At 36.2% G+C, this 22,693-nt stretch overlaps 1 protein-coding gene across 3 annotated transcripts; it reads right to left on the reverse strand.

Annotated features, from left to right (window-relative positions):
• Nucleotides 1–939: 939 nt before the first annotated feature.
• On the reverse strand, nucleotides 940–19,669 carry LOC129278487 (S-formylglutathione hydrolase-like). 3 transcript variants are annotated; one of them, XR_010296036.1, is made up of 10 exons: nucleotides 19,537–19,660; nucleotides 16,572–16,650; nucleotides 14,148–14,236; nucleotides 13,097–13,320; nucleotides 7,019–7,083; nucleotides 5,670–5,724; nucleotides 4,570–4,668; nucleotides 3,788–3,955; nucleotides 2,011–3,211; nucleotides 940–1,874 (listed from the first exon to the last, which is right to left on the reverse strand). XR_010296036.1 is itself a non-coding variant. In XM_054914635.2 (9 exons), exons 1-9 carry the CDS (start codon nucleotides 19,544–19,546, stop codon nucleotides 3,137–3,139), a joined length of 864 nt encoding a protein of 287 aa, XP_054770610.2. In that variant the 5' UTR covers nucleotides 19,547–19,669; the 3' UTR covers nucleotides 940–3,136. The 3 variants fall into 3 exon arrangements, 1 of the variants encoding a protein (XP_054770610.2); XR_010296037.1 differs by having other exon boundaries at nucleotides 1,341–1,874; nucleotides 2,031–3,211; XM_054914635.2 differs by having other exon boundaries at nucleotides 940–3,211; nucleotides 19,537–19,669.
• Between the last annotated feature and the right edge of the window lie 3,024 nt (nucleotides 19,670–22,693).

The following is a 22,693-nucleotide window of genomic DNA, read 5'->3' on the forward strand; positions in this document are numbered from 1 at the left end:
CCCACCACTATCTCTTCTCCTCACTCTCTCTATTTCTCTCTCTCCTTCTTCCCCTCTATCATTAATTACCTTTCACCCTCTCCACCGTTCCCCTCTTTCCATACCCCCCTCTTTCTATACCACCTTTCTCCCTCTTCCACTCCATGTCTCCTTCCCCTCTATCATCCATTACCTCTTTTTCTTTACCCTCTCCCCCCTTCTTCAACCTCTGGCTCCACATCTTCCTCCCTCCTCCCCCTTCCCTCTATCATCCATTACCTCTATTGTTTTACCTTTCACTCTCATTCCCCCTCTTTCTACACCCCCTCTCCTTCCACATCTTCCTCCCTCCTCCACCCCTCTCTTTCCTACACCCCCTCTCTCCTTCCCTCTATCATCCATTACCTCTTTCGTTTTACCCTTCACCCTCATTCCCCCTCTTTCTACACCCCCCCCCCTCTTCTTCCACCTCTGGCTCCACATCTTCCTCCCTCCTCCACCCCTCTCTTTCCTATACCCCCTCTCTCCTTCCCTCTATCATCCAGTACCTCTATTGTTTTACCCTTCACCCTCATTCTACACCCCTCTCCTTCCACCTCTCCCTCCTCCACCCCTCTCTTTCCTACACCCCCTCTTCCATCCCCTCTCTCCTTCCCTCTATCACCCATTACCTCTTTCATTTTACCCTTCACCCTCATTCTCCCTCTTTCAACACTCCCTCTTTAACTCTTCGTCCATCTTTGAATCCACCTCTTCCTCCTCCTCTACCCCCGCCCTCCCTTTTCTCTCACTCTTCAACATCTCATTATTCTGCTTCACTTCCAAGTTTACACGGATCACAGCTTTTCTCTCTTTTTTTCTAGTTCTTGACAAACTGGTCTATAATATATTCAGTTTATAAAATCAGGAAATCATCTGAATGTGCACGACCAAAATTAAAAATGAAGTATGAAACATTGGTGTTTCTGATTATTTATAATTTTCTTGGAAAATTAATGAACATCATGATTCACAAACATTATCATAACTTACATGATAATTCATCCCCGTAACTCATATACATGTACATTACAAATCAGTTGCAAAGGAATTTGAGTTCAATGTGTAGTGTTAAGTCTAAGATTCTACTATTTCAATGGAACAAATGAATGAATGTGGAGGGTCCAAATTTGAATGAAATCAAATAAAAATATGAACGTGATATTTTTTTTCTCAAAATGCTTTCACTCAAATCGAAATTATAAATGACAATTTCTAAAATTTGTACGGTGAAGTTAGGGTTAAAATACTTTTTAAGTTAATTCTCTCTCAAAATTTATGATTGAGGAGTACATTTCCTTTTCAGAGCAGCTAGAATCATATGATAACCACAATACATTTTAAGCTAGGCTAAAAGCTAAGGCACATGCTAGAAACAAATATATAAATGAACATGGTTGCAGGCATGACAAATGAGAGAGGGTTCCCTTTACTCTGTAACAATTATTTGACAATCGCCAATTTAAGAATCAAATTGATTTAGTGATCTCGCATTTCAACTATCTATAAATCCCACAATAATGTCCAAATTGAATTAAAACTTTAATCAATGTGTTTCTCTTTTCCATACTGCATTATCAAAGTATACAAGACAATATAACTTTGAAGAACAGGTTACGACCACACCGGAAAGCTGGACGAAAGACTATTTAATGCCCATCCCCCAGAGATGCTGCCATCAGCATTGAACTGAAGTATGGGAGTAGCTCAAAACACTCATCCAGCATAGTAAAAAGTCAAACTCCAGCAGATAAAGTTAAACATCTGTAAAATGTCAACTCAACTGAATTTAGTAACAGCATTTTGAAATCATAGCTTCTTCATTGGATACAATCTGGGGCCCATTTCATAAAGGACTTGCAACTGTTGTAACTTTGCCATAATGGCAACTACCATGGTAACGGGGCTCAGCAGCCAATCACAATCAAGGTTTCCACGGTAGTTGCCATAATGGAAAAGTTACAACAGTTGCAAGTCCTTTCTGAAACGGGCCCCAGGTGCTTCATAGAAGCAAAGTTTTAAATTTAGTAATACTGTTTTTTTTATAGATAAATACTGGATACGTATGTGAGCGATTCATTCTGTCTTTATTGAATGTGATCCTAGTCCTGATGCACACACAAGCAATGTGCTTTCATTGATGCTTAATTAGGTGAAAACCCTTGGTTTTCTCTGTATAGATGTAACCCCTATTTTGGATTTGGGCCATGGGCTATAATGTGAATATCTTCAATGATCAAAATCGTAAAATATAATTGTTCCCTTAAATATAAAATCGCTCAGCTTTCTTTCTTTTGCATAAAAAATCACCACACACATTATCTAAAAACAATATTTATACTTATTCGACAAAGCCACATCCCATGATGTGATTTGCATTACCTTATATGAAAATATAGAAAAATCACATATGAGTCTGCTTGAATAAAATGTACGTTCATACATAAACCTGGGTGATACACGGACCAGGATAACTTTGCCTTCAACCATAACTATCATGGAAATCTTATTTTGATTGGCTGATTAGCAGTGTAAACCATTGAATCTGGGGTAACTAATATTTTGTGCAACTGGGCCCTTCAGTTTTTAATTGGAGCAGTTCTCGAAACCAGTCGATTTTGCTGAAATAATCAATCAGATCATAGTATCATCATACTTAATCTTCACAAGTGGAAATCTTTATTTTGATTTTGGCTAATGAGTAGTGTAACCATGGTAATTACTACGAAAGCTAGGGTAACTACTGTTTCATGCAACAGCGCCCTCCAGTTTTGATTGGAGCAGTTCTCAAAACCAGTCGATTTGATGAAATCATCAATCAGATCATAGAGATGTACTTAAAGCTTCACATGTGACATCGTGAGAAAATTACTGTACATATTTCCAGTTTCAGAATCGGTAAGCTATCTAACCTTGTTCTCTTTCCTTTATTTCGGAACGCCATTTAGAATTGATTAAAAACTCTGAAAATCACCTAGAATGACCCCTAACCTACATGAAAAAGGTGTTTTCAATGGCTGAAAATATGTCGAAAATCAGACTTTTGTCTGAAAAGGGGCATCACTGTTATTTGACAACTGATGCGTTCCCAATTTCCCATGGCAACCAGTTGACGTCATCACAGATGTTGTATGTGAAATTTGATATGATCCTCCATGAATGTTGAGATGAAATAGTAGCTGTGATCGTATCCCTGTAATTAACAGATTGAGATCGGAAGATTTAAAGAATGTGGTATATACATGTATGCAGTGTAAGTGTTGGATCATGGTGAGGTTACCAACAAAATTGAAGTCCATAAATTTTTATCGAAGGAAACAGAGATGATATTAAAATCTCTTGCCATTTAAAGGAACATAAAGCTTATCCTCATTTTACAATTTTACTAGGTGCTCCTCCTCCTCCTCTTCTTCTTCTTCCTCTTCTTCTAATTCTAATTCTTCTTTTTCTTCTTCTTCTACTACTACTACTACTATTATTACTACTACATGTGCTTCTACTACAACTACTACTACTACTACTATTACTACTACTTCTACTACTACTACTACTACTTCTACTACTACTACTACTACTACTACTACTACTACTACTACTACTACTACTACTACTACTACTACTACTACTTCTACTACTACTACTACTTCTACTACTACTTCTACTACTACTACTATACAATACTAGCTTGAGGGTATATAATTGTGCCACTAAACAGGCAAAAACACTGCATCTTCCTTCAACAGATTCATTTCTTATGGGATACACTTACCTCACGTAGATTCATGATGCATGCTGTGTGACTGGCTTGACAAGCCGTTACAAAGTTCTCAGGTAGAAGTTGCTTTTGAGTATAGAAGTTATCACCTTTCCCTTGATCAATGAGAATCTCTCTTGGTGGTCCATCATAGCTCCGGACAAGTTCACATGCATCATATTCCTAGATGATCATCAATGAAAAATACATTCAGTTATACTGTAAGATGCAAACATTAAAAGAAGTGGATGCAATATGCAGTAGATTTCAAATTCTGTAAAACTGATGAGGGTTGAGGACTCCATCACCAATAAATAGATCGCTTTTCTTTAATTCATTATCATACATTTGTCCGTCTGTCTGTCCGTCCGTCTGTCCATCCATCCATCCATCCATTGTACTAATTTGTTGACTTGTTCCTCATTTAGCGTTTTTAAGTATATCAGACCCCAAAACAAACAAGAAATTCTTGAAAGGCATCTTTAACGGTACCTTCATAAAAGCCACACCTAAGTTGGATTAGAATTAGTACACAAGAACAAGTGCATTTATATTGCCATCATGTAAATATTACTGTATATCATGCACTTACATGCAAGTCTGCATCTTCGTAGCATATTTTTGTCAAGTCAAAGCTATTTTCCACAGTACTCAAAGCATGTTTATTCACCTCTTCCCAGTCTAATTTTGCCACCGTCATACAGATTTCTTTAATCATAAGAGTTTTGACTTGGGCAGACCCATCTGCATTAATATCGTATAATATTACCATCATCATAATTATTACAATACCATACCTTCCAAGTATTAACATCTGGTCCTAGGTAGCCCTTGAAGGCCTTCTGACCCCATGGGCAGTCGATGGGATTACAGATTGGAGCAAAGGCAGATACAGACTGCAAAGAGCATCAAAACAGTCAAGGCATGATCAGAAATACAAGAGTTTCAATATATTCTATTTATTTCTGTGTATCTGACAGATTTTATACAAAACGGCAGACAGGACATTTAAAAATATGATTAATATCTTATTTCTATAACCATCACTGGCATACGCAGGGGGGGGGGGTACAGGGGTTCAAACCCCCTTAAATTTTTTATACCCAACCCCCCCTCCCCAAGAATTCAAAATCCCCCCTAAAATTTTTTGAAGACCTTTTTTTTTTTTGCTTGTCAATTTTTTGGGGAATAGGAAACAAATCTCTTCTACAACCCCTTAAAAAATCCTGTGTATGCCACTGGTAACCACCATGTTAGTGACAAACCTCTTCTGTGATTTTTTATTTTTGCTCTATAACAGGTCAAAAGTAAATTCTCAAAATTCTAGTGATTTTTTTGTGATTTCGCTTCAAAAGGGGTTCTGGAAACTCACAAGTATATTTCGAAATTCTGTTGTGAAAGTTGCAAAAAATAATAAAGATATTTAGGTAATTAGATACAGCACATTCTTATCTAGTATGTAAATATGCATGTAGGAATGTCTAAGATGTTTTCATATCATCCCACAATTCCAACAACAATTAGCCACCAGCAGTCGCTCGCTCTCTCTCAGCTCAGCAATTAACAGCATTGTTTACATTCCGCTGTTGACAAAAAATCCTATAGAACCGTAATTCTTTGGGCATATTAAGAGTTGACAGTTTGAATATTGCCAAAATATATATTTTGCCAAATTTGAATCAAGATTACTAGACTTATAGTTAAACCTTCATCTTAGAAGGAGGAACAATTTCAGGCACCCCATTTTGGCACTCCATAGTATTGTAAATTAATGGGCACTGAACTATATCACTACGAAGTGGTATAGTTCAGTGGTCATGGGTAATAGTATGAAGAGCTTCATGAAACACTCCATAGATATTGAAAAACACATTTATTAGAGAGGAAATAAATTTACCTTGAAGATATGAGGGTTCTTAAGTGCAATGGTCAAAGCTCCGTGTCCTCCCATGCTGAAAGAGAAAGAGAAAGATGCAATGGATTTATAAAAAAAAAGAGAATATAATCACTGTTAAGATCCTCAATTGGCAGCATGATGGAAACATGAAAATTACATCATATTTATGATGTTCATTATTGAAGGGTGAACTGCAACTTGGTTTCTAACACGGTGTCATAGACATTTTGTCCGTTCACACATGGAGCTTGCTGCTTAAAAGAAAAACTATTTTCCCATTTTTTGGTCAGAGTTTTGTTTATTTGCTGGAGTTTATTTATGGCAAAAGTTTTATGCAACAATCAAAATCCTAAATTGGCAACACTAACTTGTTTTTATTGATAACTACATGTTTTGGGTCTACTATTGCCACTTTATAGCAAATACAGTGTATTTGGTTTATCATTGCGACTCAATAGCACATTGCACATACATTAAAAAAGAACAATTCCTCCAAAACCAAGGATGAAAGCAAAATTGTTAATACTTGTTTCATGCAGACTCGAAAAAATAGAGATTGAATTGATAAAAAACGTTAAACATCAATGAAATTCCTATCAACCCGTCGGAGACTGAACAATTTCGCTGTAACACATTTTTTCCATACACTTTGCATGGGTGTTTCATAAAGCAGTTCGTAAATTAAGAGCGACTTTAAGAACGACTGGTGAACTTTTCTGAATAATCACTAATCATTTAATGGTGTATATCATTTACCACAAGAAAGGATCACCAGTCGTGTCTTAAAGTCGCTTTTAACTTACGAACAGCTTTATGAAATGGCCCCCAGGGCCAAGTCTCCATCGGTAAATTGCCAATTCATCTACTGCCAACTCGTCCACTCACCACATGGTCTACTTTCATTTAGTCTAATGCCATTCCGTCCATCAACATTTCGTCTAACAACCATTTGGTCCAATCGTCACTTCATCTAATCACCATTTTTTCTATGACCATTTCGTCTCACAACCAGTTGGTCTAATATCCATTTCATTTTCATTCATTTTGCTCAATTTAACACTTAGTCCAATTAAACCAAATGGTATATGGACTAAATGGCTATTGGACCAACTGGTTATTGGACGGAATGGCTTTAGACTATAAAATGAAAATAGACCATGTGGTGAGTGGACGAACTGATGGTAGACCAAATGATAGCAGACAACTAGACAAGTTGGCAATCGGACGAATGGGCATTAGACAAATTGGAAATAAACTGTCTCCAACAGGTACGAATACCATAGTATTACATATTGACATTCCTGAAAGATTCTATTTGAAAGAAGAAAATATAGAAAGTAGATATTAACCTGTGGCCAGTTATTGCAAGCTTCTCTGGATTGATGGGGAAATTCTCCGCAATCACTTGAATCAGCTGTACGAAGAAAAGAGAATAGATGAAGACTACGATAATTGATAAGCGAGTTTGTATTGCTGAAAAATTCCCATTTTGAGAAATATATCCACACGTTTCTTTAAAAGTTTGATGTAAAACTGCTTATCAATATCAACAAAGGATTGCAAACAAGGGTCAAGTTACATGTACACAAATTTTACAAAATATCAGAATCATGACGTCTGTTAAAAGCTACAGAAATAGCCAAATCTGATTGGTTACCAGCATAAGTGCTAGAGAAATCATGCATTTATAATTAATAAGAATGAGGAAACATGATCCAGAATCATAGTCAGAATCACTTTCATATTCATTGAATGTTCAATGTCTATTCTTAAATTTTTTCCCTTAATAAGCAATTTTTTTTTCAATTTAGGTAATCCTTTGACATATATTGTCATAGTCACATTTCCCCTATAGAGTACTTATTCGTATGATGTCATTAGTTTTCACTTTTTGCATTTCAGCGTTTTTTAGACCATATTTTGGTAGATCATGATGAAAAACCCCCACAATCCAAATATGATTGGAATCGGTCCGTGGGGCCCCAAGATATGACCTCATCAATACATTGACTTCAATGGGCTTATTATGTATTCATGAGGTCATATCTCAGGGCCCCATGGACCGATTCTCACCAAATTTTGGAAGAGGGGTTTTTTCATCATGCTCTACCAGAATATGGTATAAAAAACGCTGAAATGCAAAAAAAAAGTTTTATGTAAGTCACTTCTGTACTGTATGGTGGCCGTACGACAATTGAAAACGGTCATTTTAACATTTTTTGTACCAGATACATATAGGTGGTTTGAATTATTTGAATAAAACAGCTGTTTTTGACTCGCCGTACGGCCGCCATAAGGGAAATGTGACTGTCGCATAATGCTCAAATTCATTTTGTTCATAATGTAAATGTCAATCATGTAATATTTTCTATTCAGAGAGTAACAGATGTCTGATAGATTCGGAAAAGAAGAACACTAGAAACTAGAGAGTGATAGAGAGAAAAAGAAAGAGAAGAGGGTGGGGGAGAAGTAGAGAGAGGAGGAAAAAGTACACATGTGTGGATGAAAGGTGACATGACATTTGCTCCGGCGATAATTGCTCTAGGCTTAATTTCGTCTAAGATAGGGTTTAGGGTTAGGGTTGCAATATGGTCTTACATGTATGTTAGGTTTCGAGTTAAGTTTAGGATAGGGCCATATGCTGTTAAATCTCGGGTTGAATTTGGTAATTCTATTAAAGGAGAATGAAACCTTTGGAACAAGATAGCTTGTGTGAAAACAGAAAAATCAAAGAAACAGATCAACAAAAGTTTGAGAAAAATCGGACAAATAATGAGAAAGTTATGAGCATTTGAATATTGCGATCACTTATGCTATGGAGATCCCCACATTGGCAATGCGACAAAGATGTGTGATGTCACTTGTGAACAACTCTCCCCATTACTTTAGTATATATTTCACTTAAACTGCCTCTTTAATCACATCTATCAGTAGATCTTGTGTTCTTTCTATAGGAGGGCATGTAATACAGATTTTTAATGAATACATCATGGATAAAGAGTTTGTAACACCATAAGAAAAAGCAAAAAGATACATTTTGGGGGTATTTTATAGTCCATCAAAGGGAAAGTTGTTCACATGTGACATCACACATCCTTGTCGCATTGCCAATGGGAGGATCTCCATGGCATTAGTGATTGCAATACATATTCAAATGCTCATAACTTTCTCATTATATGTCAGATTTTTCTCAAACTTTCTTTGTTCTTATTCTTAGATTTTTCTGTTTTTACACAAGCCTACTTGTTCCAAACGTTTAATTCCCCTTTAATGAGTGGAATTTGCAGCGGAGCAATTGTCGCCGGAGCAAATGTCATGGAACCGCATGGAAACTGCTGATGTACTGTACATTATCATGCATAAGGAAGAAAATGAGAGAATATGAGGATAAAAGACACAAAAGTGTACTAATAATGAATAAGTGTGCACTGCAGAAAACTATATAAAAAAAACAATGTAATGAATTATCTGTATACTAAATTGTAAAGCTTAAAACAGAAGCAAGAATGACACATGAAACCAGACTGTATGGCTTACAAATTGCTACATCCCAATTGAAAAACAAATTGTTTATTCAGCAAACAAATACTCTGGACATTAACCAGGCAAATCTGAATACAGTACACACTGCTTTTATCTACCATCTTGCATAAAATTATGTAACATCAAACACAACAACAGATTTAGAAGAGATTCAAATCAATGACACCCCTCTAGGAAACACCCCCTGGCCAGAATAAGCCCCAAAGACTGATTAAAAAAGGGATTAATTTCCTGATGGATAGACTTTGATGGCCAACTTTGGTTCTTACTCTGAATGCCAAAGTCACACCAGACAAAAATGACTTCAGACCTAGCAAAGCTATTACGTTATTTCCAATGACATACCATTGGTCAATTTGGAGTCTGTTTCATTGGTGGGACTGTACCCTATGGCAGATTGTACATTAATTGAACAAGAATCCTGCATCTGGTTAAACCAACAATCTGGTCAAAAACAACAGGTCATCTCTTAGATAACTCAACCCATTGGAAGATTAACGAACTTGATATCAATGGCCAGTAGATCTTGAACATGGATTACAGATATGGGCATCGCAGAAGACGGCCTTGATCGTCAGGCTGGGAGCGACGTTGTCTGTCATTCAGGACACGATGCCTCCCCTGCACCAAAGATACCCCAGAGAGGGACTTCCATGCAAATGACTGGCAACTGCGAAAAAGGCGGCCTTTATAGACAGGTTCTATCATGGGACATTCTTGGTAACCACTGGAGGTTTTCACCATGGCCCCTGAGACATCTCTGAGATATCTCCAGACCAGTATCTTCGTTGTTTGGGACAGTACTTCTTCAAGGTTGAAGATCTGAGAAAATAGAGAGCATGTTGCAAAGGTTTGACTATGTCTGCAGAACAGCAACTTTCCCTTTTTGGACAGTATTTCTTCAAGGTTCAAGATCACAAAACCCTAAGAAAGCAGAGAGAAGCAAATGTTGATGGCCATTGAAACAGATTTTTACTATATCAAGAACAGTATCTTTGCTTTTGGGGACAGTACTTTTTCAAGGTTGAAGATCCCAAAACCCTAAGAAAGCAGAAAGAAGCAAATGTTGATGGCCACTGAAACAGGTTTGACGATGTCTCCAGAACAGTATCTTTGTTGTTTGGGACAGTATTTCTTCAAGGTTCAAGATCACAAAACCCTAAGAAAGCAGAGAGAAGCAAATGTTGATGGCCATTGAAACAGATTTTTACTATATCAAGAACAGTATCTTTGCTTTTGGGGACAGTACTTTTTCAAGGTTGAAGATCCCAAAACCCTAAGAAAGCAGAAAGAAGCAAATGTTGATGGCCACTGAAACAGGTTTGACGATGTCTCCAGAACAGTATCTTTGTTGTTTGGGACAGTACTTCTTCAAGGTTCAAGATCTGAAAAACATTCCTGAGAAAGTAGAAAGCAACAAATGTTGGTTGCCACTGAGACAAGTTTGACTATGTCTGCAGAACAGCAACTTTCCTTTTTTGGACAGTACTTCTTCAATGTTCAAGATCCAAAACCCTGAGAAAGCACAAACAGCAGATATTGATGGGTTTGACTATATCTCAAAAATGGCCTCTTTGATTTTGGGGAAAGCACTCCTTCAAGGATCAAGATCCCCAAACCCTGAGAGAGAACAGAGAGCAGCCATTGTTGGCTAAATCAGTCGGCTGGGAGAAAGTCCACAGGTGTGGACAAAATCTGGCAAAGTAAACCTCAAGGTAAGTGCATTTACACTTTATGTTTAGCAGCCTCATCCATTTCCAACCTGTTTGTATCAATGTATGGTTGTCTTGATTATATTGTGCACGTCAGTTTTCCTTATCTTATTGATTATGTATCAAGATGCATGGAAAAAAAAACTTTTGTAAATGTTGGAAATGGAAATAAATGAAATGAAATGTTTTGTTATTGCGATAAAGTTTAGATTTTATGACAAATTTTGAATATCTTTTAAGAGGCATTTTTTTCCTTCTATTCTCTTTCCTGACAGTGCATAGACTTCATTTTACAATTATGATTTTTAAAATACAATCAATTTTTTTTTGTATTGTTAGGTGTTTTATTGACTACGATTTGTATCATGTTTGAATTAAAGTGTCTTTTAATTTACAATTACATGTAGGAGTTTTTAAACAAAATGGCCATTAAACTTTATTTTGTGACTGATGATAATCATATGTTCTTGAATAAATTGTTATTGACCTCAAATGAAGGCCAGGGCCTTGGACATTTCGATTATGCCTTGCAAGTCTCCTCACAAAATTGGTAATAGTCAATTACCCTTGTCTGATTTTATGAAAAAATATATCTTATGCATTTACGTAATAATATATTCTGAAAATTGAAAATCTTCATCACACTTAAGATCACCAACACATATAAGCATATGTGGGGCAGTGTATTATTATAGCTTGGAAAAAGACCTAAAACCTGGCTGTAATGCCATGCATATTTTGCTAATTTCTCAGAAATTACACTTTCTATCAGAATGATTCCATATTATTAATACAAACAAATACTTGGATGGCCAATTAGCCATATTATTGGATTCTGTTCGAGCTCATTTTGAAATCCATATAACTGGCGTATATGTTTAAACGCAAGTTCTTCTGCAACAGGCACTGGAAATGCTAGTAAAATGTATATTGCATTACTCACAGGACATTGGGACTCTTTTGGGAGATGTATTCACTTCATGATTTCCAGTGAATCTCAGTGTAAATATTTGAAAAGAACACAATGTAAGATATTTTTAGATAAGATCAAGATCGAGCCCTATATGTACACACATGTGATCACATTGCTTCAAACACTACAAAGATACACTTATTGATTCAACTCAACACATGTGAAAATCTTTATGTAGAGGTCAAGTAGCTGTCCCAAGAAAGGACTTTTCCACAAACTATTTTGTTTACTCTATTAATTTTCAATTTAAGGTGGAAAAAAGGAAAAAAATCATATCATCTTCATCTTGGTGTTTGTTACAATGTTACTTTTGTTTTTTTATCAAGACCCCCATTTATAATGTGAATTGAGAACACCTATTGGCTAAAGTCACAGTAATGAACACTGTCCATGAACATAATATAGGGGGCGCTCTTCACAATTTATATTACAGTGGGTTTGCACATGTACAGCTGGTTGTAATATGCAGCAAAGGTCACCTTAAACAATATGAGAATGACATAACGATGGTGAGTTATTATGTAGTCATCTCCTCTTCTTATTTCAGTAAGAACAGTTCAGTTTCATCTTTGTTTATCAAAAATAAAAAAATCAAATCATATTTAATATATCAGACCAAATCATATCAAATCAATTCGAATTCAAATAAAAATCAAAAGAAAGACAGACATAAATCAAATCAAAGCAATTTAAATCCAATCAAATTCAACGAAGCTCAAATAAAAATTCAAGTCAAATAGAATCAAATCAAATCAAAATGATTAATTCAAACCAAACATATTCAAATCAATAAAATTCAAATTATCTCAAATCAACTCGAACAAACCAAATCAAAACAAATCATGACAAATCAAATCAAACCAAATCTAATCAGACAGAATCAAATCAATCCAAAACAAACCAAATCACCTTAACTCAAGCAAATCATATCAAATTCAACTGAAATCAAATCTTATAAAAATCACACTCAATTCAAAGCAAAGCAAACCAAACTAAAGAAATATAATATTTTTTTTAATTTTAATTAATTCAAACCACAACAAATCAAATCACCAGAATCAAAGAAAACAAATCAAATCAAATCTAACCAAAACAAATCATATCAAATCAAACCAAATAAATTAAAACATATTCAAGCACAAACAAATCAACTTAACTTAACTCAAGCAGATAAAATCAAATGTAGAAAACACCGATACCTCTTTTGTAATGTAAGAGTACATCCTATAATTCTTCTTCCATTTCTCTTCGGTGGCATCGAGATAAAACCCAGCCCCGGAGCCAAAGTCGTACGAATCATCCTCTCCTTCGATGTTACATCCACGAGGGCTTGTGTCTGGACATACAACGATCATTCCGTGCTGAGCAGCATAGCGCTGGAATCCACCTTTGGTTGTGACGTTTTGATCCGTACATGTCAGCCCTAAATGAACGTTACACAATTTAAAGATAAATGCCAATTGTGGTGACAATTTTCAAAATGAGTTCTTTTATGAGGCCACAAAACAATATGCTATCTATTTTATATTTTGATTACTGCCCCAGGGGAATAGGAACTTAGGGGAATCCTGAAAAAAAAAGAGTGCTTGAATTAAAATATGACAGAACATATGTGGTAATTTTATGAACCACAGCATTGGCCAAGTTCTGCTTAAAGCAAATAAGTACAAAAATGTCTGATGGGTGAATTTACAACTGGTTTAGAATCTGTGGTTTCAAAACATGCAGATAGCAGATTTTCATCCTCAATTTCGCTTCATTCAGTCCCTCAAAACTCACATATTTCAGCAGATGTGTAGTACTAGCAATTAGCTTAATAATCGGATGAGCCTGCGCCTATGAACGTTTTAAACAGAAATATGGCACAATATAAATGCTGTAGGTGTCATCATCATCATTAGGCCTATATCAAAAAGGCAAAAAAATATGAATGCAAGCTTTTATCACAGAGTGTTACAGCATTAAAAAGTATTCCACCATGTTTTTATTAATGAGTTCACCATTTGTTTGGATATATGATTTACATAAAAAGTTGACTCATTAATAGAGTGACCTTTGACCTTAGTAACAAGCTCCCACTAAGCTACCTTATTAAACACTTTCTAAAATATACACCCAAAATAGAGCGAATGAGAATGAAATCTGCCTAAACCCTGGTTTGAAACCACAGATTCAACACCACCTTTGTGAATTTGGGCCAAAGATAATGCAAGATCGATCTCAGAGAGAAGACTGCCTTTGCATGCTTACCTGAGAGATATATGAGGGTGGGGCATGGTCCATTCTCAGCCTGGCTTGGAAGAAAGACCGAGAAGGTCATCTTGCAATCGCATTCTGAGCTGCAATATAAAGTTATTGAAAGAAAAAAAATTCATATAGAAATACAACAGATGAGCTAAATGGTCTCAAATAATGTGTGGTTTATATTCATAGGGGCTGTGGAACCAGAGGGGAGGGTCTAGAACCATGTAAAAAAACATAAGAAATGACCATCTGAATGTTTTTTGCATGGTCAGCGCCCCCCCCCCCCCCCGTAACTTTCAAAAACGTTCTGTGGCCCCTGGATTCTCTTTGTCTACTACAAGAGCAGATGGTCTATAGTCTGCAGGCACAGACCCTGATTGAAACTTTGATCAGCAAGTGTCTCCATGCAAAGACTAGCACATACAAAACTTGCTGTCCTGAGCGAGAGCGCCTTCAGTACACGAGGCATTACTAGGCTGCACATTCAGACCCTTAATTCTAGTGAAGGGTTTGCACAGCAGACTTGATGGTCTACTTCTCTGATAGCAAAAAAACCACACAGGCTATTCAAACCATTTGGTCTGTTATCAATTTGGCCCGATTGCCGTTTGGTCTATACTACAATTCGTCTAATACCCACTTAATAGCCTAATTATCATTTAAATGTAGTTCAATTCCCAATAGGCTTGATGTCCACTTCATCCATATTACTAACTTTTATAAACTTTGTCAAATACAAATTTGGTTTACAAACGTGTACATTCATGTATAATATGTACATGTACTATCGATTGATTGGAGTCAGACCAAGTTGTTATTACACAAAATGCGTACTAAAGCTTTTCTGGAGATTCTACAAATTGGTGATGGGCTAATGACAATTAGACCAAATGGTTAGTACTGTAGTGTCAATGAACTGGTTTTAGATTATTTGGATTAGACCATGTGGAATAAGACCAAACAGAATGTAGGCTAAGCGGAATTAGACCAATCAGCAATTTACCTGTACATGTATGTACTGTTAAAGGCGAGTACTAGCCAAGTTCCACCAATATAATGTATCTAGATCTGTCATTCTCCCACCTTGACATAAAAATGGCGCTATTCACTTTGAGTTTACATGAAACTCTGTGGACCTGTTTCATGATTGCTTCTCATAAGTTTTATGAATAGAAGTATTTCATGAACTTAATAGAAATATCGCTTAATTTAAATATGAGTTTTCTCATTCCACAATTATTTTCATTATTTTCATTGGTCCAAAGCTATGGAATTGTTTAGATCCTGATATTAAAATTTGCCCTACACTGTCTAGGTTTAATAAGGCATATGTGATACTCATATGATCAAGTCGTATACCCCCCCCCCCCCCGATTCTATTTTTTTATTTTATGAATAGAATAACTTTTTGTTTTTTGTCTGCTTATTGGTTTGTTTATGATCAGGGCGCTGTTTCATACTCATATGATCAATTCGTATACCCCCCCCCCCGATTCTATTTTTTAATTTTATGAATAGAATGACTTTTTGTTTTTGGTCTGCTTAATGGTTTGTTTATGATCAGGGTGCTGTTTCATACTCATATGATCAATTCGTATACCCCCCCCCCCCCCGATTCTATTTTTTAATTTTATGAATAGAATGACTTTTTGTTTTTTGTCTGCTTATTGGTTTGTTTATGATCAGGGCGCTGTTTCATAAAGCTGTTCGTAAGTCAAGAGTGACCTTAAGAACGACTGGTGATCCTTTCTTGTGGTAAATGGTATAATATATTGGCGATGGTTTAGCATATAAGAAAGGATCACCAGTCTCTTACTAACAGCTTTATGAAACACCCACCAGTTATGATATCTTTTATATGCTGGAGACAAGCCATTGATAGGCCTCAGGCCTTTGTTTGTCCCTCCACTTGTTGACATTTTGTTTACTTTGTCTATCCGTTGTTTTTGTAAGCATTTATCTATTAATTGTTTCATTGTTTTTGACTGACAATTGTGCAATTTTGATGTGATTTTTATTGAATAGTGGAAAATAAATGAATTGAATGAATTGAGAAGCATTGTAGGAAATAACCAAGTCATTTTTTTTACATGGATACTATGATCAGGGCCCCATTTTACAAAGAGTTATGATTGATCCAATCAATTGCAACTATGGACGGCCAACAACGTCAACATCTATTATACATGTTTGTTCCAAATATTTTCTTGCTATGATGATGTATATTCATGCATTCATTGTTTTCTTGAAAATTCACTGCGCTTCTCTTTGCATACAAAGTACATTGTGCAAATTTTTCGTAGAAAAAAATTATGACACTGATGGATTTCCATAGAGTTACGATTGATCGGATCAATCGTAAATCTTTGTAAGACGGGCCCTGGTCTATTGCAAGTAAATGAACGAGACTGAGAGTGGAAAAAAACTCACCTTTCGTGTGAAAACACCTTCTGCAAGCCATTGAAGCTCTTATTACAGGATATCTCAGTGAGAACACTCTTTGGCTTTCCTATATATCAACAAATATGAAACAAAATAGATTATCTGAACACACATACATGTCTCCATCATCTGCAAAACATACATGTACAATGTCAATAGTTTTTCCTGCAATCTTTTTATCATATCTCAACAGAAAATTGACTCATTACCATTTTATTTTTATAAAGATCATTTCAAAACACATTCACCAAATGCAAAACATACCATGTCCATAATTTTGCCTTCACAATACCAATATTTTTCATTTATATATCTATCTCAACAGAAAATTCACTCATTACCATTTTTTGTTATAATGGAAATAAACAGGAATTTCTTATCAAATTTGGAGTTATGTTGAAACACAGAGGAGTAACAACATGGTGAATTCTAACTAAAAAAATTGAATAGATCTTATTATTTCTTAAAGGTCAAGTCCACCCAAGAACAATGTTGATATGATAGAGAAAATCAAACTAGCATAATCAGACCTTCATTTTTGAGGAGCGCGATCGCGCCGGCGCTCCTACCGCGCTCCTTAAAAAAAATAAGGAGAGCAAAAAATCGCGCTCCTAAAAAAAAAAAAAAAAAAAAAAAAAAAATGAAAAAAAAAATTGTTAAAATTTCACATTTCACATCTTTAAATCCTTGAAATGGTCTTCTTTTTTCCATGATTCCTTGAAATTACTTTGATTTAGTTGAAAACTATCAGAAAAATGAAGAATATTCATCTCTTTCCCGACTCTGATTTTAATTTAAACTCGGTAAATATTTGCAGTCCCATGTAGTCCCATATGTAGATTTTCATGGCAGCACCATGGAAGTCTACATGTGGGACTACAATATTTACCGAGGTAAGTTCAAAGTCTCACACAATTCACCCGATTCTCATGCTCTCACACTGATCATAGGAATTCTCACGCTGAACCCTGAAAATAGAGAGAAAAAAGTTTATTAGCCTATATCGGATATATATATTCAATAACATTATAACCCGGCCAGGCAGCTAAACCGTCAATGCAAATTGGCTTCAGTTTGCCGCGCAAAGACAAGATATTGAGTTGCGATTGGCTTACGTATCCCGTGTGTGAGAGCTGGTGACGTCGAAATTTTACTATGAAGCGGGGTGCGATCGAGTGTCAATGCAATGTCATGCCATGACGATAGCCCGCCGGCCCGGCCATGATAGCCCCACATTTGTGTGTGTGTTGATACACTTGGTTTCTTTCGTAGCTTTAATTTAATTGAGCCAAAAAGAAACTGATAATTTATTTATGATAGTTTTAGCTTTCTTCTTCTGTTTTCTATCTTCCTTTGTTGCTTCCCTCTCTTCTTTCATTTTTTGTTACTGTCTTTCTTTTTAAATTTTCCTTTTTTGTCTTTATCTTTTGTTCTTTCTGTCCTTTAAAAAAACATTTTTCTCTATTTCTTTTTCTCTTTCTTTCTTTTTTGATTTCTTTCTTTTTTTCTTTCTTTTTTCTTTAATTCTTGAGTCCATCCATCCTATATTTATCTCTTCTTTCTTTCATTCATTCCTTTCTTTCCGTCTTTTTCCCCCTTCGTTCCAGCTATCCTTTTACTTTTTCTTTCTTTCCTTTATTCCTTCCTTTCTTTGTCTTCCGGTCTATTTTTTCTTCCTTTCATCTATTCTTTTACCTTTTCTTTCTTTTTCATATCGCTTGCTTGCTTGCTTCCTTCCTCTCATTCCTCCTTCATTTCTTTCCTTCATTCTTTGTTCCTTAAGGGAGCAGCAGATAATCACTGGTTGAGGTTTCACTGCTAAGCTTATAAAGACAGTTGATTTGGAATAATGCACTAAAAAATGTGGAATTTTTTCAAGGTCAGTGAACTTTATTAAAAACGTCAATCAACTTACTTGAATCCTGCCTTATGTATTTATGGAATCAGAGTTAAAAGTATGTGCCAGATTGCACCATTTAAATTGCAAAAATTGTAAAAGCTCCCTACCTTCAGTAGAGGCGCACGACCAATATGGGAGACTCTCTCCAATAGGGGAGACAATCTCCCACATTGAAGACTTGCTTTGCAAAAGGACAAAAGAAACAACACCAACAAAAGCATGATTTTTTCCACCCAAAATTTTGTCTCACTGAGGTCAGAAGCCCGTTTGTTTTGTGTGTGATTGACAACAAAAATCCTTATCAAAACAAAAGTAGACGGTGAATTTTTAAAGTAGATGGTGAAAAGGGGTAATTTTTCATGAGGAATCTGCTTATCACATTTTTATTTGCCGCCAAGGTAATCCTTTTGCAGCAAATGTAAACGAAGGAAATTGGACTCCAAAACTGGAGACCGTCTCTAAAATTGGATACCAAAATTCTTTACAAGTCTCTGATATTGGAGATAGTCTCCAATATTGGCCGTGCGCCTCTACTGACCTTGGAAGGGGGGACACCCCTCTTCCACACCATCCCCCCCCGGGCGCTCCGCACCCTCGCAATGTCTCACTTCAAACTCTTGTTTGGCAGCCCTGAAATCAAGACAGCAAATTAACCTGAGGGAGTGAGGCTGAGCAAGTGACGTGACTTGGCTCTAGCTCTTTACCTTGCCAATAATTAATGGCCTATAGTACTTTTCAGGCCTGATCTAACTAAGTCAAAGTGAAGAGGTTGTGAAAAGTATACTATTCTCCCCCCCCCCCCCCCCTTGATATGACGCTGACAGTCATGTTGCTGTGTACACTGCACTGCACGTCAGGCCCAGGGCATCGACACACCAGCTGCTCCCGCCTCGCGCCTGCCACCGGGCTAGGGTTTGCCCGAAATGAACCGGCATCCCCGACTCCCGAGCCGACGTCCGCGTCTCTCTGACTTAAATTAAACTTAACTTAGACCTAAAAAAACTACGTCATTCAAGCTCTCCGATACAGACTAAATTTGTATTTTGTTATTACCTTGGTCCATGATGATAGCAACCAGAGTATTCGTAGCAGGTTCTTATAATTGACAGGTTTTACCCCCTTCCTTGTAAAATGTATTGAGTATACTGGTCATGTGACTTGACCCTGGGATCGGAATGATCAAGCCGGCGATTTGTACGTACATGCATTGAAGCTGGTCTACGGTGTTTTAGACTTGACAAATTTTTTAATTTAATCCCATAAACTGTACCGATATTATAGTCCAGGAAAAATAAGGTTTGACCTCAAACAAATTGCAACAGAATTTTTTTCACCACAATGCATTTCCATGAAGTCCCCAAAATGACATACTAAAAGTCCAGAAAAATCCAAGTGGTGGAAAGACGTCTAATTTGCATAAATCCAAAATGGCGGCCATCGTGATAACTTTTTATGATTATTAATAGTAGTACAAACACTAGTCTGATCATAGCACCTTTAAAAATAATGATTAAAGCATCAAAAGTTCACCAGTGTTATATCTTACCATAGGCTTCATTCTAAAATTAGAATGCAAGTCAGATTTGACCTCTGATGACCTCTAGAGGTCAATGACCTTTAGGTCAATGACCTCAAAATATCAGAAAATTGATGATTTGCATCATTAGTTCATGATTAATATGGTTATAATGCAAAACAAAATTTAATATTGACTTTCAGGGTATCCTGATATTCTAGAATGAAGTTTGTGTATTATAAGTTTTAACCTTTGACCCCGGAGCACAGGCAAAGGTCAATGACCTTAACATATTTGAATATTGACACTTAGCATCAGTGGTTTATGAAAAATAGGCCTCTTGTGTAAAATTGCAGTACAATTTATTTCAGCATGAAAATATTGTAATGCATTTCCATAAAGTCTCCAAAATGACATACTAAAAGTCCAGAAAAATCCATGTCGTGGAAAGACGTCTAATTTGCATAAATCCAAAATGGCGGCCATCGTGAGTATTTTTCATATTTATTAATAGTAGTACTAATACTGATCTAATCATAGCTCTTTCAAAAATTATGATTAAAGCATTAAACTTTCACCAATTGGTATTATATTTTACCATATGCTTGATTTCAAAATTAGGATGCAAGTCAGATTTGACCTATGCTGACCTCTAGAGGTCAATGACCTTATGTTAAATGACCTTAAATATCAGACAATTTATGTTTTGCATCATTAGCTCATAATAAAAATGGTTTTAATGCAAACAAAATTATTAAATATTGACTTTCAAGGTATCCTGATATTCTAGAAAGAATTTGGTGGGTTTTAAGATTTGACCTTTGACCCTGCAGAGCTAGAAAAGGTCAATGTCCTTAATATTGTGGAGTATTGATGCTCATTGCTCACTGTTTTATGATAGGCTTAAATAGGCCTATCATGTAAAAAAATTGCAATACTATTTATTTCAACACAGTGCATTTCCATGAAGTCTCTAAAATGACATACACGAAGCAAAAGTCCCGAAAAACCAAAGTGGTGGAAAGGCGTCTAATTTGCATATATATATATCCAAAGTGATCCAAAATGATTAATCGTAGAAGTACAAACACTGGTCTGATCATAACACTAAAATTATGATTAAAGCATTGAACTTTCACCCATGTTATATTTTATCATAGGTTTCATTTAAAAAAATCGGATATAAGTCGGATTTGATGTCTGCTTAACTCTATAGGCAATGACCTAAATGATTATTGACGTCGAAATATCATAAAAATTGTTAGTTTGTGAGAATAGTTAATTTTAACTTGTAATAGATGAGTATTAAAAGTTGTGACCTTTAACCCTGAGGGCTTCAAAGGTCACTGGATTTAAAATATGAAACTAAAACCAGCTTCTGCTGAATAGAGCAACCCGGTACAAGCCACAGCAAAGTGAATATCTTCCATGGTACCAATCGCTTTGCAGCACGCTTTGCTATACAGTAACATTTGGAGGAAATTTGGAGGAAGAGTGGAGTAAATACTATCCTCAAACCTGGGCAAGATCCAAATGTGCCTAAAAGCTTCAGGCCGATCCCCCTACTATGATATCTCTACAAGCTACTTAAACATCTCATCCTGAACAAAAGGTGGTCCAATTATAGAACAGCATCCTATTCCTAACCAGGCTGGTTTTTAACTTGGGAAATAATATACAGGCTAGGTTTTCAACCAGACTCAGTTAACTAAGGACAGTTAAGTAACTAACGGGTGTAGAACATTTTGTTGAATTAACAACTGCATCTGACACTGTGGTCTACTCATATAATGGTACAACACATTGAAGACATTCATCTGACCAAACTCATCAAACTTCTACTAGAAAAAAGATATCTCTTGATAGAGCTCAACAGGAAGACCAGCTGTAAAGAATTCAAAAGAATTGACTCTTTCAAGGTAGTGTTCTCGCTCGAGTCCCGTCTTCTTCTAACCCAACCAAGACAAAGGTTAGCTTGTTTCATCCCCACAATCCTCATGCTTGGAGGAAACTCAAAACAACCTATGGTTGGGATTCCCTTATAGAACTGCAGCCATGCAATTTATCATGGTGTCACTAATGATCAGTCACATTAAGATGAAGGGGGAAAGTGAGGATCCATAACAACCTTGTCAGGAACTGACAAACTCCTCCTGGAAGCCAGTACTCTGCTACAGAGTATGCATGTACCGTCTTGGACCTACCTCTAGACAATAAGTGGGAATATCACACACTATCTAAGGCCAAAAAAAGTGAAGTCTGTATGTCCTGTCAGGTATTACCCATCTTATGCAGATCAGTAGCTAGTACCACAGAGCTCTTATCAAAGCGAAGATACCGTCCATCCATTCTTTGATACCAAACTAATTGAAAAAAACTAAAATCTAGGAAACATATTTGTAATTCTGTTCAACCTCTGACAGAGTCACCATTATGACTATTAAAGTGCAAGTTATGGGAAGAGAAGGGCAGTGTCATCCAGCATCATTGTAAGCTGCATCTCCCTTCTAAAGGGCAACTACACCAAGTTACAATCTAGATAGGAAAACTTCCATATCTGTCGGGGAGTTAACATAGATTATAACAGCAAAATTTTAATTGAGGCATTTCACGTATCATGTCAAACCTATACCCAATGCTCTAACCTCAGTCAGGAATGTACTAGCCAAAAAAGACCTGGGGTCTGTTTTACTC

Source organism: Lytechinus pictus, chromosome 16 (genome assembly GCF_037042905.1).
Source record: "Lytechinus pictus isolate F3 Inbred chromosome 16, Lp3.0, whole genome shotgun sequence".
NCBI classification, from domain to species: Eukaryota; Metazoa; Echinodermata; class Echinoidea; order Temnopleuroida; family Toxopneustidae; genus Lytechinus; species Lytechinus pictus.